At 38.9% G+C, this 15378-nt stretch overlaps 1 protein-coding gene across 1 annotated transcript in view; it reads right to left on the reverse strand.

Annotated features, from left to right (window-relative positions):
• PALMD (palmdelphin) overlaps window positions 1-15166 on the reverse strand; it is a 29999-nt gene extending 14833 nt beyond the window's left edge. The window contains exons 1-3 of the mRNA XM_009290448.2: window positions 14779-15166; window positions 9079-9159; window positions 3454-3584 (exon numbers count right to left, since the gene is read on the reverse strand). Coding sequence (XP_009288723.1) covers window positions 3454-3584; window positions 9079-9159; window positions 14779-14823 — 257 coding nt within the window. The 5' untranslated portion in view covers window positions 14824-15166. The remainder of the gene's footprint in view (window positions 1-3453; window positions 3585-9078; window positions 9160-14778) is intronic.
• Between the last annotated feature and the right edge of the window lie 212 nt (window positions 15167-15378).

Here is a 15378-nt window from a genome sequence, read left to right on the forward strand (position 1 = left end):
TTGTCTGATTCATTTCGCTACAAATAAATCTGAAGTATTTCAGATGTACGTCAAGAAGTAGGAATCATTTTAGGGAGGAAGCAATTTGGTGGAGCTTCATTGACGGTTGGACTCGATGGTCTTAGAGGTCTTTTCCAACCTTAATGATTCTATGATTCCATGATTCACAGGAGAAGGTCACAGGCAGGAAAAGTTAGTTGGTAACACTGGTATTAACAGCAAATGGCTGTGGGAATACTTAGTTCACCATGAAAAAAATCAATTGCTATGAAAGAGCAGCTTATATAAAAATAAAAGAGGAACCATTCACAGATTCCGTTAAGCAAGTGTAGTAGAACAAATAGCCTTATATTCTTGGAGAAAGAATAATATTTTTAATAAGAGGAGAAAAGCCATCAACTACAATCAAATGTTTATTGCAGTTTTTTCCGCTGTAGTGCTTACAGTTGCAAGTAAACTTACTTCATTTCATTGTCATCAGCATTTAAATTGCTGGTTTATGGTCAGAATATCGGCCATCTAGGTATACAAACATTACTTGTGCTTGTAATTAACTGAATCTGGAACTATGTAGGAAAAGAATTCATACCTAATACATTTCTCCTAAATGCAGGCATATGAATAGAAACTATTAAAAAAAACCAAACAAAAAGCAAAAAAAACCCCAAACCAAAACCAACACCACAAAATAAACATGTCATCCCTGCATCCCGCCTACATGGGAAAGGAATTCTAAAATGGATTTTCTTGTACATGCTGAATGTTAACCAAGTCTCTGGCAAAAATTCTAGTTGGAAGGTAACAGGCACATTTCTGTAGTTAGGTTGTTACAGGCTCAGGCATAGATCAAGTGTACGAGCTGAGGAACCTCCGCCTTGTTTGGTATAATGTGTGTGCTTTTGGTTACGTGATGCAGTACTAAATGTGCAGTCTTCCCATTCACAGTGTATCTGCATCTAGTCCTTGTAATTATCAAAAAATAAAGACAGGCTGAGATGTTACTCCAGGATCCATGTTGTGATTTAAGAAAGCAATTGGGGACAAATGATGTGTTTGGCACTTTCATTTCTCCTTCCTTAAAGCACAAATGCACATAGAAATCTTCCTTTAAATGCCTATGAGCATTTTTTAGAAGACCTGGAAGCTTCTAATTCAGAGATAAACTTTAAAATTTGTAACTCCTTGTCAACTTTTGGATCCAATCTAGAATTAAAGCAGAGGGAATATCCCTCTGTAATGCTAATTTACCTACATGAATTAAAGGAGTTTTTCAGGTTTAAAACTCCAGTTGGATTACTGTTCTACTATTTGTAATAGCGATAAATTCTAGTCATGCTAAAAAAAAAAGTTTATAAGGCTGTATTCAGAGAAGTAAAGCTCACTATGTGTGTTTACTTTTGGTCTCTGAGGAAATAAAAATTAAGGCCACTGAGCTGATGACAAGTTCAGGACAATAATTACAAAAACAGTATCAAAAGACTTTACAACTGTAGTTACATACGCCAGGATTCTGCGAGACATGGAAATGACATTACGTATGTGAATAATCAGCCCTATTTGCTGAAATCTCTGAACTAGTATTGTAGGAAGGCTTCTAAGTCCTAATCCTGCATTCCAGGTCTTCCCAGGGATAGGACAGGAAGGACCTGCTGCCAGTGTTGCTGTGAGATAGCTCAATTACAATGCCTCAGGTGCAGAGAACCCTAAAGGTATGTTATGAGATGACAGACTAGATTTAGACACTGGAGATACAGTACACTTCCTGCTAAAATATTTCGATGTTTTTAAGGCAGTTAGTATGTCAGGAGTTCAGTAGCTTTCCTTTTTAGTGGCATAGACATTCAGGGACCTCCACTATAATAGCATTGCTTGTTCTTTACTTGGGTGTTGTCAAATGAATTGGAAACAGTGTAGATGTAGGTTATGTCAGGAGAATAAAAGCATCCTTCCACCAACATAGCCACACACCAAATCTAGTTCTTGACTTTGTTCTGAGACTTAAAAAAAAAAAAAAAAAAATGTTTTAAAGTTCTCCCATCACCAAATTTCCTAGGGCGTAAAGGAGATCTCGGCTAAACCTCCAGCTCTTACTCAAAGTCAACTTTGAAAATCTAGTCTATCCTCCCAGTGCTTGGAGAATGGCTGAACTTCCAGTGGGCTGGTGGGGAGCTACATGCTCAGTGCAACTTCCCTGTTGGTCCTGAGCCAGTCCTTCCCCACCTTGGTCTCTTTCCTGGTGATCACACTGTCGTAGGGACCTCTCTTGCATGTCTTTAATCACAACCTGCTGGGATGTTTTTAGAGCACACTGTCTACCTCCTACCATTGCAACAAAGAATTCCACAGAGGTGTGTGAAAAGCTGTTCTGTTGAGAAAAGTGCTTTCAAGCAAAAAGTCACCGTAATTATAGGACATACCAGCACTAGGCTGCTGCCTGTCAGCCAAGAGAATTATCGTTTGTGTCAGAGAGATGGAGTAAGGAGGGAAGTGGGTGGTAGATAACCGGAGGAGGTAATCTTGGTGACAACTTTGCCAAAAGAGTGTGTGTAGGAGGACAGAGGAGGAAGAGGAGAGTATGGAGGAAGATGCTTTTGAACGGAAATAAAGGAAGAAGCCTCAAAAAAGGATGATGAAACTTTCCAGAATCTAAAAAAACAGGAACACTTCATCTTTTCTGTGGGTGCTAATGGGTAGTACCAGTCAGTATGCCTGGAGCCAGGGAAGGAGCTGATTGTGTACAGAGCCCTGTGGTATGTGGGAAAGGTTAACTGCAGCTAACAAGCACCTAGAATCATGTCCATAGTAAATAAAGGAGTCGTATGTGAGACAGTGTATGCAGTTTGATGTTAGCCATATGTGGTAGGGAGGCACTAGGCAATGAGACTTGTAGGAACATCTCTAATAAAAGGTAGAAAAAGGCCTATGCTATAACAGGCTTCTGGGAATAAATTGAGGACAAAACAGCATGGAAGATAAGTGAAAACGAAGCAAGTGATACTAATGGGTCTAGGCAGCTTGTACTGTTCTAAAGTGCTGTGTTATGGTAGAAGTCAGGTATTAAAGGCTGCGCAGGACCTAGTGAAACTGAAGAACTTTTAAAACTATTTACTGTTATTTTGAAATTCTGATTCAACAATTGCTATCTCAGAGTAAAACCCATATACTGTGGCTTACATCTATTGAGTATAGCATGAAAGGGGTGTCTGGAATTAGAGAAACAAATATTCTGCAAGATATTTATTGTGCAGTCTGATAAAATTCACAGTATGGAAGCTTGCGTTGTGTATTCTCTAATTCTAGCTGACCAGAAAACATAACGGAGATTGCTTTACTCTCTGTATCAAACTACGTATGTGTAGCCCTTGCTGAAATTTTAATCTTTTACAAAATAAGGTAGGACTTTTAAGAAGGGACCATTTTAACCCAGACAGAAGGGCAGGGGTACTACCCTACCTGAAAATGTCTTGTTCCAGCTCATGAGTCCGTTGTTGGTCTTCCCGATTCTGCTTTTGCATTTCTTCTTGCTCTTTTGGAGTGAGAGAGCTGAGGCCATCCAAGAGCCATTTTTCTCGCAAGGCCTTTTTCTGATGGGGAAAAATACAGGCAAGTAAGTGTACTTTAAAAGTTAGGCTATTCAATCACTCACAATATTTGTCTTGATGCCATAGGCGTGATCTGCATTCTTGTGCTGTATCTAGCATAAGGAAACCTGACAGCGGTGAGTGCCACTGAAAGAAATACTAAAAAACATTTGTGTTTTGAGATTGACTTAAAACCAAACTCATTAAGAACAATGTCCCATTTTATTAGTCCACCCAACAAATAGGTAGAGGATGTCAGTTGCTACCTGTAACAGATTAATATTTATAAGTGGATCTGGTGGTGGTTTGTCTTCAATAAAGCAAAACAGTTGTATCAAAGCGTACATATTACAGACTCAGGCAAAAGGCCCTAGTCAGAAGTGCTATAGTTTTATTTCAATAGCCCTGATTTCTGGGGTCATGGCATTGCATAAATTCTGGGAGGGGGTATAAAAGGTGAAATGTTTCTATAAATAAGGTTGTATAGGGGAAGAGATCTCTAGGGACCTAGTGATGCAATGCTATCTCTGGAGTTTACGAGGAACTTGGGTAATTATGGTAGTGAACTCGCATTTCATCTGGTAAGGATGTGTGGGGTAAGAGTGGGACTGGAGAGGTGGAGCGTGGGTTGCTGATGTCTGGTTAGTGTTTCAGCAGACCTGCTACCTGTTTAGAACTGCTGTTGTAGGGGCAATCCAGGGCTTATGTATTTAGGTCCTGACCTGTTTAGTGCCTGTGGAGTTCTTTCTGTACAGTAGTGGCTTTATAAATGGGTGTATTGCATGTGTACAGGTGAGTGGATCTCTCAGCTGTGTTTTCAAATTTGAAAAATATGGCTGTACGCACTGATTGCTTCCTACAGCTGCTTTACAATATGAAAGGTGGCATCTGAAAGTCATCAGAGCTCTGTGAAATATTCCTGGTGGGAAAAAAAATATTCATGCAGATAAGTTCGTATTTGCAGGCAAGAGGTTGTAAACCATGCAAACTTTCTTGCGCTCTTTTTACTCCCTTCAGTCTAACTCAGGAATATAAAACCTGTTGCTGCCTTGGGGAAGAAGTGGGAGTCAGGACTCCTTAGGAAAACATTTTCAACAGGGGGAAAAAAAGCATGCATATAAGGTTTTTAATTAACCATGTATTTTCCATTTGTAATTTAGATTCCTTGAGCTGTCTGATTTCCATATTATGTTTTTTTTGTTTTTTCCCGATATAGTTTCGTGAATTGTAGGATGTGGATGAAGATTAAATTGGATTTTGACTACTGCTGCTTTGAGGCAGAGCTGTGCCCAGCACTGGTGAGAAGGTGCATTAACCTCAGTGCTGCTTGCAGTGGCTGTTGGAATCCCTGCCCGCATCCTGCGTGTTGAGTCACTTAAACTGTTGCTTCCTACACTTTTCTGTTTACTGTGTACTTTACATGAGGCTATTACTGAGGCCCAACTGATGGAGGAGGGTGCATGTAGGACCTGATCGCAGTTAAATGCAATTTTCAACTTGCTTGAAGTGTGACATACATGATGTGATAGCAACTGTGGTTAAAGCAGGCTTCTTGGGAATTCTGTGGCACTCCATGGTACTATTTTTTTTTTTTTTGTGGAACATAGGAGCAGTGTTTACAGTTGCCTTAGCCCTGCAGCGGGACAGTATTCTCTCTCTCAACACTGTATCCTAGGAAATCTGTGGGAAACAAGGGCTGCTCAAGACTGATGTCCTGAGCCTTGACTCATGTAGGATCATTTGGCAGCACTTCCTTGCAGTTGTGTCTTAGCCTCAAATGAAATAAATGCGGATTTTAATAAATGGTTTTACCTGATCTGGTAGATGCATGTAGTCTGGTGTTGGCACAACTCTTATTGACCACAAAATACTGTTTTTTCAAGTTGGAGGGAACACAGTTATTAATTCCCTTTCAATCAAGCTGTTCAGATTTTAGTGATAAGTAGGGCTCCTAGAAAAGTGAGATTTTAACCCTGGCTGGAACTGAATTAGTCTAGTACTGCTGTCTCCAAAAATAAATCTATAATTCCTTGTGAGAATTACAGTGGGGCTGGCACTGTAGACCTCAGAAACTGATAACACCCATTGAAACCAACAAAAGCTTCATGTACATATAGGGTTAGGCCCAAGAAAACAGACTCCCTAAATACAGGCATAACACAATAGTGTTATTTTTGCCTTTTCCTAGAATAGTTTGCTGTTGCTCCCAACTAAATGCCATGTAATCTTTTTAATTTAATTAGCCACTTTTGAAAGAATGACGTATTGTGTAGTTTGGAAACAGCCTTTGAACAACAAACTGTTTCAAGGCGGCTCCACTGAGGCATCCGCACAAGCCAGTGCAGCAGCAGCTGCTTTGGGGCTGTTGGGTTCTTTCTGCTGTCTAGCATTTCCTTCTGCTGTAAAGCATCTCTAGCTCAGTACTAGGCTGTGCGTGTTATAGCACTTACACGAAAGCACTTTCATTTTGCATTAGGCTCGGTACGTTAAGGGAAAGGAAGACTTATACATTGTGATGTGGTAAGACGCTGGGAATGGACAGAGTGCTGGAAAGCAATCACTTTCTTTTGTGAGTTTACGGTCACATCAGGAGTACTGTGACAATATTCTGCAAATTCTGTGAAAAAATGTCCTACGTGTGTTCCAAGTATAACTCCACTGTAATATCCTTAACAAGGCTGGACTAACACTGAAAGATTCACCCTTCCCTGGAAGACACAGGTGTTTTGAGTTTGTGGATCTTGGTCTCCCAGTGGTATGGCAGTTCACCTTATGGAATGTTGGGGGAGGCATAAACCATTTTTGCAGTTTTCACAGAAGATGTAGTTCAACACTGTTAACTCCTGGAATAAGGAGGTGTGTGACTAGCACCTACAAGGCAGCGCTAATGGAGTTCAGGCATGTCAGAAACCAAAATCTTAATAAGCTAAACTAGAAAAGCTCTTGGAAAGTACATGCAAATCAGTGCTGACTGACTACGCTTTTCAAGCAACTCTGGTCCTTTCCCTTGTTGCCACAGTGAGAAGGATTCCAGGCAGGAGGAAGAATTAGTTGCTGGTGCATCTAAAATTACTTGAGGATGAAATTTTCCTTGTACCCTCACTAGCAGCCCCCATTACCCCTTGCAGTTCCGTGAAGCCCTATCCACACAGGTGTCTATTTGCTTGCATGTCCTCTACTTCATGTGGTAGAGGTGCACGTGTAGGGAATAAATATTCCTTCTCCAGTATGGTTCTACCAGATAACTAAGACCTGTCATGATACCTCATCTGCCTCTTTATAGTAAGAAGTTAGCTTGGGGACAGCAAACAAAGTCATTGGGAAGCCAGAGCCGATTCCTACTTACAAAAAGGAAGTCTTAAAAAAAAAAAAAAAAACCACACCCAAAAACCCCCCCAAAACAAAACAACCTTTTAATAAACCTGTTGCTAAGGGTTATAAATAGGAATGAAGGACAAAATGAGGAACATCTATGTGACAGTGAGATTTACTAACCTGCAATAGTTTCCTAAGGGACAGGTGCAAGTTATGTTGAATAGGTCATGGAGCTCTAGATTTCACCATGCATAACTGCTAGGAGTATAAATGAGTGAAATCAACCTGACTCGCTAGGGAAATGAGCCCTCAATAAAATTTACAGAAGTGCCTAAATGTTTTAGAAGTCTAAATCTGTTTTGAAGTGATTTCTGCACTAGATTCTTGTGGTGTTTGACTCCATTGAAATACCTGAATTAGTCTGAAGCATAAATGTTCATTAAAAGACAAGGCTTCTAGGGCATCAAGCAGAGGATGTTCATATAGTAACGTTGCATCTGATATTAGGGGCCTGTGTTAGTACTTAGTTGGAAAAAGTAGTCTCTGTTTTGGGTGCTCCAAATAGTTAATGATGTGTATGTATTTATACACCATACATATATATTTTTATGTATGCTTGATCCCTCTTTGCCAAGTGAATCATTTCCTCTACAGATCCTTGATTTGCCTCATGTGCAATATGACTGATTTTAATTTAAAAAACTTTTCTGTATGATAGCTGTGTGATTTTTCATAGAACAGGCAAACAAATTGCATCCTCTGTCCTCTTCCAAAGGAAGAGCACTTCAGTAATATTTTTCCAGGAGTGTTTTAGCTTCTGTAAAATTCCATAAAACATCTTCAGAGTAAGTGCAAGGTGGCTTTTTGTTTTCTTAACTTTTTAACTCTGTGGTACCTATTAATGTTAGCTGAAGGCACATACTAAATCTGTACTGCCCTAGGACTCTGTCTGCACACAGCAGTAGTGAGGATTAGCTGGTTGTCTAGGACAGATCAGTTTATCCTTCTTAAAAGAAGGGCAAAAGAGTCATTCTGAATTTATAGGCACGGCAACTTGAAACATAAATTGCAGTACTCCATGTAACCATGTACTAAGATGGAGGAAGACGGTCACATGTTTGCTGCTCATTAGTTACAGGACTTGGAAAAGATATTCCCCTCTCTTTTAGGCAAGACATTGCACAATTGGTCAAGCCTGTCCTTATGGTCACTACCTTCCAATAACACCTAAGCCTGGGTGACTTTTGTGTTGGCTTGCCTGGCGCAGTGAACTGGTTTATCATAACTTCTTATTTTTTTTGGCTTGACACAAAAGAAGAGGGTGGATGAAACCCAGGATCAGGTGTCTGTTTTGAAGAGGAGTCTGTTTTAAATATGCTTCTCCCACATTTGCTCAAGGAGACACGCCACGCTCCCGGTATTGTATTCAACATATCTTTCTTGAAACTGTTTATCTACTCACATAATTAAAAAGGTATGTAAAATACCAAGTCTTGCATATTTCTAGAAGCATAGATTTTTGTCTCATCTCCCTAAATGACGTGTACTGCCAAACTGTAATAGACATTTAAAGAGTGGTGGTGGTGGGTAGAAATCGCTGCAATTTCAAGTGTCTACAGAGGTGGATCTTTTGGTTTCTTAGTAATTTGGACTTTGTAATCCTGAGTTTACGAGGCCGTATTTCAGGACAATATTTGCAGCATTTATGCTTTTTTTTTTTTAAATATACAAAGAAATAGCATTAAACCATTAAACAAGCTGACAAAAGGCTATAGCTAAATAAAAATAGGCTGTTTCTTTTTCCAGAAAAAAGTGCAATTAAACCTCATGATTGTGCTGCACCCCATACCAAGTGAGGTTGCTGTAGTGGAATTAAGGAGTGAACACACCCAGTCTGAAATGTGAGGCTTAATTTTCAGCTGTGAGTTATTCCTGGTTATGATCTCATTTTATGCCATGAAAGTAATCAAATAACATTAGCTCCTGAGTGTAATTTTTTTCAGAGGGTGATGCTTATTAAAGTCAAATGGAGTCCTGGCAAGACTCCAAAAAGCTGTGAAAATTTGACAGTAAAAGCACGACTTAAATGCATGAAGATTTGCATTCCAAAAATCCAAAACCTTTATTCATGCTGAACAACTTGAGGCTATCTTTAGTTACATAAATCCAACACTTTACTTACCTTTAAATGTTGGTGTTTCATTTTTTCCTCTTCCACTTTTAGACGTTTCTGTGTAATTTCTTCTTGCAGTTTTCTTTTGTCCTACAAATTAAGAGAACAATGAAACTTTGTTTAGAGAAATTACTTGATGCTAAAAAATTGTTCAAGTGTTGTTCAGTGGAGTGAAATCAATCCATGCAAATAAAGCCTTATTTTAAAGCTTATATGGCGCTCAGGCAGTGCATAATTTTTAGCAGCAACAGCTCGTGTCCTATGCAGGTATGGTTTCCATTACTCTTTCTCTGAAGTACATTTAAACATGTTAATGACCACAAAGCAGGGATGATCCAAATTAGAAATAATTTACTGTTGGGAAGGGTAGAGGAAGAAAACAGGAAGAAATAACATTTGAGCACAATCGTACATGCAAAATGAGGTTAGAAATGGGTCCTGACCAAAATTCCTAAGGCAGCCCACACATCGTTTAGGAGAGGAAAGAGTCTGCATGGTCTACACTGTGCAGCTGTGATACATCGCTAAATGAAATGGGCTGTTGGTGAATCCAGCACTGAGCTTATGTATCTTGTGGCTAATAGCTGAAATAAACAGGAATAAATAAAGACATAGAAATTTATTTCATTAGTCAAATAGTGGTAAAGGTGAACACAGAGAAATGTAGTATGCTTCATATATATTGTTGTTACCTCTCAATTAAAAAAAAAAAGATTTTTGTCTGTGCAAAGGCTGTTTTCATGACTGCTGAACTTTAGAAGGAAAAACCTCAAGTAGTACTGGTCTATCATAGTGCCACCTTCATCCTTTTTGCTACAGATTATAGAAAAAAGGAAATGGGATGAACAGTCTCTGAACGCTGGCAACACTTGAGCCTCTTGTGTCTTTGGATAGCTGCTGTCACACGGAGCATCCTTGTGGCTCCTCTATATGAGGCCAAACACTGATTTAGTACTTTGCGTCCTCAGCAGCCAGTGGGAAAGAAATCATGCTAAAGGAGGCTAACTTTTTCTCTTACAAGCTGTATTAATAGGCTATTCTCTTGGTCAGGCTTAATGCTATAAAATCCTGTTATTGGACATGGCAACTTTTGCACTTGTTTCTTCGTATGTTTTAGGGAAGTAAATTAAATCATCTGTTGTCCTGTGCAGACATGTTTGCTGATGGGAGACTAATCCCCCTTTCCTTTCAATTTGAACAGATTACTGATAGGTTTTTTTTTAACAGTCTGTTTTCAGACAAGTATGGTTTAGGAAGGAGTTAAGTTCTTCACAAACATAGGAAGAGACTTGCCCTTTCAGCTCACCTGAGGAACCAGCTGTGTGTAAAAAGTGTGGAAAGTCAGTAAGAAGGAAGTGCTGGGCATAAGGCTGGGAGTTGTTCTCCACTGTTTCCCTAGGATCTGGGACTTGGAAACAGGAAGAGCTGCAGTGTGCTTGGCTGAATCACTTCGCTGTTGCTGGAAATGAGAAATTACCAGTGGGGCCACAGGCTACAGGGACACTTTGCTTGAAGGATAGGAGGTAGAAGAAACCACCTAGCCTTGCGGAGATTGAGGGTAGGACTACAGGCTGCCCAAGCACAACTGATGGTATGCTGGGGTTTAGTAAACGAATGCGTCAGTGATCTCTTCTCTCTTGCAGTCTGTAGAATGCAGTAGCCATCTATAAACAGCATCTGTACTTTACAATTTTTCCTTGATGGTGTTAGTCTGCCTCTTTACTACACAGAGCAAGTAGGGATCTTGCCTCAAGATACATGCTACCTTCATCTCTGTAGTGGTTTTGGGTTTTGCCAATGCTCTTTAATACAGTTAACAAAGCTACTGATTTAGGATCACTACAATATGTAATTTTTCTGCAGTGTCCCTTTTTAGAGACTTTATCCAAGAGCTGCTATGCTGGATTTTATTCAGCCAGTCCTGATTTTGGACACACAGCATATGGTCTTTGACCTTCACACCTTTCCTTAGTTAGGAAACTTTCCTGATCCCATTGTATAAATGGCCTTTAAATAACCCATCGTTAGGTGAGTAAAGTGTGTCAAGAGCTTGTTTACAGATTATTACAATTCTTGGGGAAACTGCTTTTTCTCTTTACTAAAGGTCTGGATAGGATTCTTAGCCAGAAAATGAACTCTTACTTGGTTTATACTATTAAAACATATTCTAAGTCAATTTAAATATTCTCTTTATACCAGTGGAGAAGTATACTAAGAGTTTGGGCAGTCTGAAATGAGAAGTGGTACACAAAAATACTGTGCAGAAAGAAATCAGAGCGCAAAGGCACAAATAACTGCATTTTAAATTAACTGAGTAATAAGAAACCTATTCAGTAATGAAACTTTTGCCTGTTTCTCCTGTTAGAGGTCTGTGTTTCTTTCGCATACCATATTTTTTCTCTTAAAGTTTTCTACTTGTATCCTTTGGTGTTCTAGCATGTTTTAATTTCACTGGTTGGTAATAAACTTCCATTATACAATTATCCAGATTAAATAGGTTGAAATAGATTGGTTTTTATATATCTAGTCAAAGAAAGCTGAAAGTCTAATGCCAGAAGCTAACTTCAAGGAAGATATATGAGGAACCTTTTTGAAGCTTGTGTTGCCAGGATAATTTTTAAAACCTGTTAGGACACTTCCTATAGTGTATTCTGCTATGCTTTGTCTGCAAATCATGTCTTGCTGTATAAAGCTTTGACTATACATGTAATGGAATAAATATTTATTCCTAGATAGCTGAGATCCATGTTTCTACTAAACTTCATGCTCTGCCCCTGTAGATAATCAAGTTGCTGGCAGAAGTCCTCTAATCCTCTTGTTAATGTGGGCAAGATTTGCTTTTTAGGAAAGAGCACCGTCATCCCTTCCTCTCTGTTGTCCATCAGTGCAAGGTGGGACTTGAGCCTTGGTCCTAATTTTCACTCCTGCTGAAACGTGTAGGAATCTTTCCTGACTTTTGAGCATAGAAAAGAATTTTGTTCTGAATTGGATCTAACTGAAACAAAGGGAAATGCATCTATGGAGCAGTGTCTTGCTAGGTATCTTGTGTGCCAAGTCCATTAGTTTGTGTCAGTGTTCCACAGTGGTGCCAATGTTGGTCTGCTTGGTCCCATGACAGATGCCGTGTACTATCAAGGCCAATGGAGCAGCTAATGTTTTAGCTGATGTATTTTTGTTTTCATATAACTTTCCAGAGGTAATGCTTGGTTATTGAGGGGTCTTATCTGGAGGTATGGGCACTTTAGTCTGATGGCATGAGACTGCAGAAATGTTGTAATTCAAATCTTTAATCATAATTCAAGTCTTTTATCATTTTTGTTTTCCCATGGAATGGAGGATTTGATGAGAAAGGATTAAGCCTAAGGTTCCTCTTTGACTGTTTTGTCTCAACATATTTGCCACAGCGAACGCTAAAGCTTTTGTATTTTAAGATACGACAGTCTCTCTAACAAAATGGATGCATTTTATTTTTTACTTGTTATATTCTATACACACCAGCAGCAGGTGGAAGCTATATAACAGAGAAAAACGGTTCCTTTTCAGAGCCATGGGAGCACCGAAATCTTAAAATAGTAGTAATAATAAGGTTTTCCTTTTTGCTTTGCTACATAGAGAAGATATGAAAAAGAATTTGAAAGCCCCTAGTGGCTCTGTGAGAGCCAGATGCTGTAAAGGAGCCAGGCATTTAACAACAGAATCCAATCAGGTTTTAGTGCAAGTGTAGGTGTTGACTGCTCTGAGCACCGGAGTGCCCCTTGCTATCCTCTGTTAGATCCTTTACAACATACATCTTGTAGGTAGTGCTTGAAATTCCCAGGTATGTTGCTTGGGACAAACCTTCCAAGTAACTTGCAATTGTAATTGTAATGTGTTGTTTTCTTAGGCAACTCATATTGCAGATTCTTAAACCTGATAACTTCACCTTATTTAGGCTCCTTCATTTCTGCAGTGCATTATAACAAATACACTGTTTCAATTAAATGCTCTCAATTGATGAAAGTAGGGAGCAAATCGTTCCTTTACGCAGCAAGTGTAATAAATGAAGCCATGGCCAGAACCCAAATATGATATCCTATTTCCTGTAATGCAAGACACTGGAAGCTGTCACAGTTTCTTAAAAAAATACTTCTCCAGTATTTGTCTGGAGGCAAAGATGCAGCCAGAGGATGCTAACCCCGGTACATTCATAGGAGTCCTCATCAGGCAAGCGTGCTGCCCCATTCCTCCTGCCAGATACCAGGAAGTACAAAACATTGCAAGGCCCGGACTTCTCTGGAGTGCCAAGATATTTCTTATCTTTTGAGCCAATATGCTAGAGACAAAGTCCAGGTTATGAGTGTGGTTGAAACACCATTACAGTTAAACAAACAAATGTACTCTAAACCCTCTAAAACCTTTCAAATTACCTTATCGTGGGCTTGAGTCAGGTCTCAAGTAAATACGATAAATGGGCCTGTTGGCTTTTATCAAGTGTCATAATTAAAACCCAACCAAATTAAAACCCAACCTATTCAAATCCTGTAGATTTCCAGTTATGCCTTCTCACATTTATTTTGATTCCAATAAGGTATTTTTTAACTCTGCCCACCATTTATTCAGCCAGCAGTGTTTGTGTCACAACTAATCTGTCATGCTAAGAGTGTGAAACATACCTCTGTTCCCATTATTTGTTTTTAAAGATTGCCTGTGACAGTGAGTGATCTTTCTGCAGTTTTCCTTTCATCTCAAAGGGCCAAATGTTGTTTCGGTTTAATTCTTTTGTAACTGAATAAGTTTTGGTGGAGATCAAATCAGAGGAGAATTTGGATTCAGCCATTTTTGTCACAACAGGTTATATTCCTTTAAAAAATAACTCGGTAGTTTCTTTAAAACACATCAAATCTTTTGAAGCAGATTTCCCTTCAGAAGAGAAACTGAAAATGTTTTCTAATGTCTTCAGCATAAATGGTTTAATTCTTTTGTAACTGAATAAGTTTTGGTGGAGATCAAATCAGAGGAGAATTTGGATTCAGCCATTTTTGTCACAACAGGTTATATTCCTTTAAAAAATAACTCGGTAGTTTCTTTAAAACACATCAAATCTTTTGAAGCAGATTTCCCTTCAGAAGAGAAACTGAAAATGTTTTCTAATGTCTTCAGCATAAACTCCACCGAGTTATCTTTTTTTTTTCTCCTCTGAAAACCGACAGGTAGGAATTTGCTTAATCCAAGCTTGTCCTTTTTTACTTTTCAGACAGCAATATTCATGATAGTTCATCAGTAATTCAGAAATTGGTTTTGCATTGTGGAATTAAATACAAAAATCTTTCATCTCTCAGTTTTGTTGTGAAATGGGAAAATTGATTTGTTCTGGAATTCTCTAGCTGCCTTTTGACCTGCTGTCCTTCAGGCAAACATTCAGTTGTGATGATAGTAATATGTATTTTAGACTGTTCAGTAGTGATTTGCACGCATACTTTCACTGCTTTGAATTTAATTTAAAAGTGCAATACAACCCATAATAAAGCCAGTACAGGCAACTTTGCTGTCTTAAAGCAATAGCTTATAAACCAGAATTAAAAAGTAACAATTTCAAGCAGACATAAGTCTCTTACTTTTTCCGTCCTGGGATAAATCATTCTTCAGAAAACACACACTAGCTCATTAACACAATACTACTTCTAAGCCTTTTTTTTTTTTTAATAGGGAGTTATAACTATAAGCACTTACTGTTATGGCCTGGAATCTTTCTTTCAGCAATTCGGCTTCCTCCATTCTAGAAATCAAAAACAGACAAGTATTGAAGGAAAACAGAATGAGACCATAAGCAAAAAGCCTCCTGGTGGGGCTACAAAAAAAGCTGAGGTGATTTGATCCAATTCCAGAGCAGAGAGAAGGCAGAATTTTTGACTTGTCAGGAGAGTCCCTGAACAGATGAGCAGATCAGTCCAGACAGACACATGTAATGAGGGTGTGTAGAAGAGGCAGACGTGGAGAGTGCTGGCATGAGTTGACTGACAAGTTGGAACAGTGGAGTACAAGCCCTTTTCCTTCAGAAGCTGCCAACTCTTTGTTTTAATGTGCTCGGTTAGCGTGCCATTGCTTCTTTAACTGTTAAATGCCCAAACCAGAATCTTCCAGGACCATGGTAGAAGTAAACTTTTATTATGTTCCTATTTCTCTTTCCTCCCTTTGTGTATGCTTCTGGTGATAAACAGATATTTTAAACTTATTAAGTATTCCTATTTCTTATGAAACTTATTTCACCTGTGTGTTTTAACCTGTTGTAATGTTAGCACTGTAGGTGGCATGTTTGGGTTTTTTTTTTTT

Source organism: Aptenodytes forsteri, unplaced genomic scaffold (genome assembly GCF_000699145.1).
Source record: "Aptenodytes forsteri isolate BGI_AS27 unplaced genomic scaffold, ASM69914v1 Scaffold237, whole genome shotgun sequence".
NCBI lineage: Eukaryota > Metazoa > Chordata > Aves > Sphenisciformes > Spheniscidae > Aptenodytes > Aptenodytes forsteri.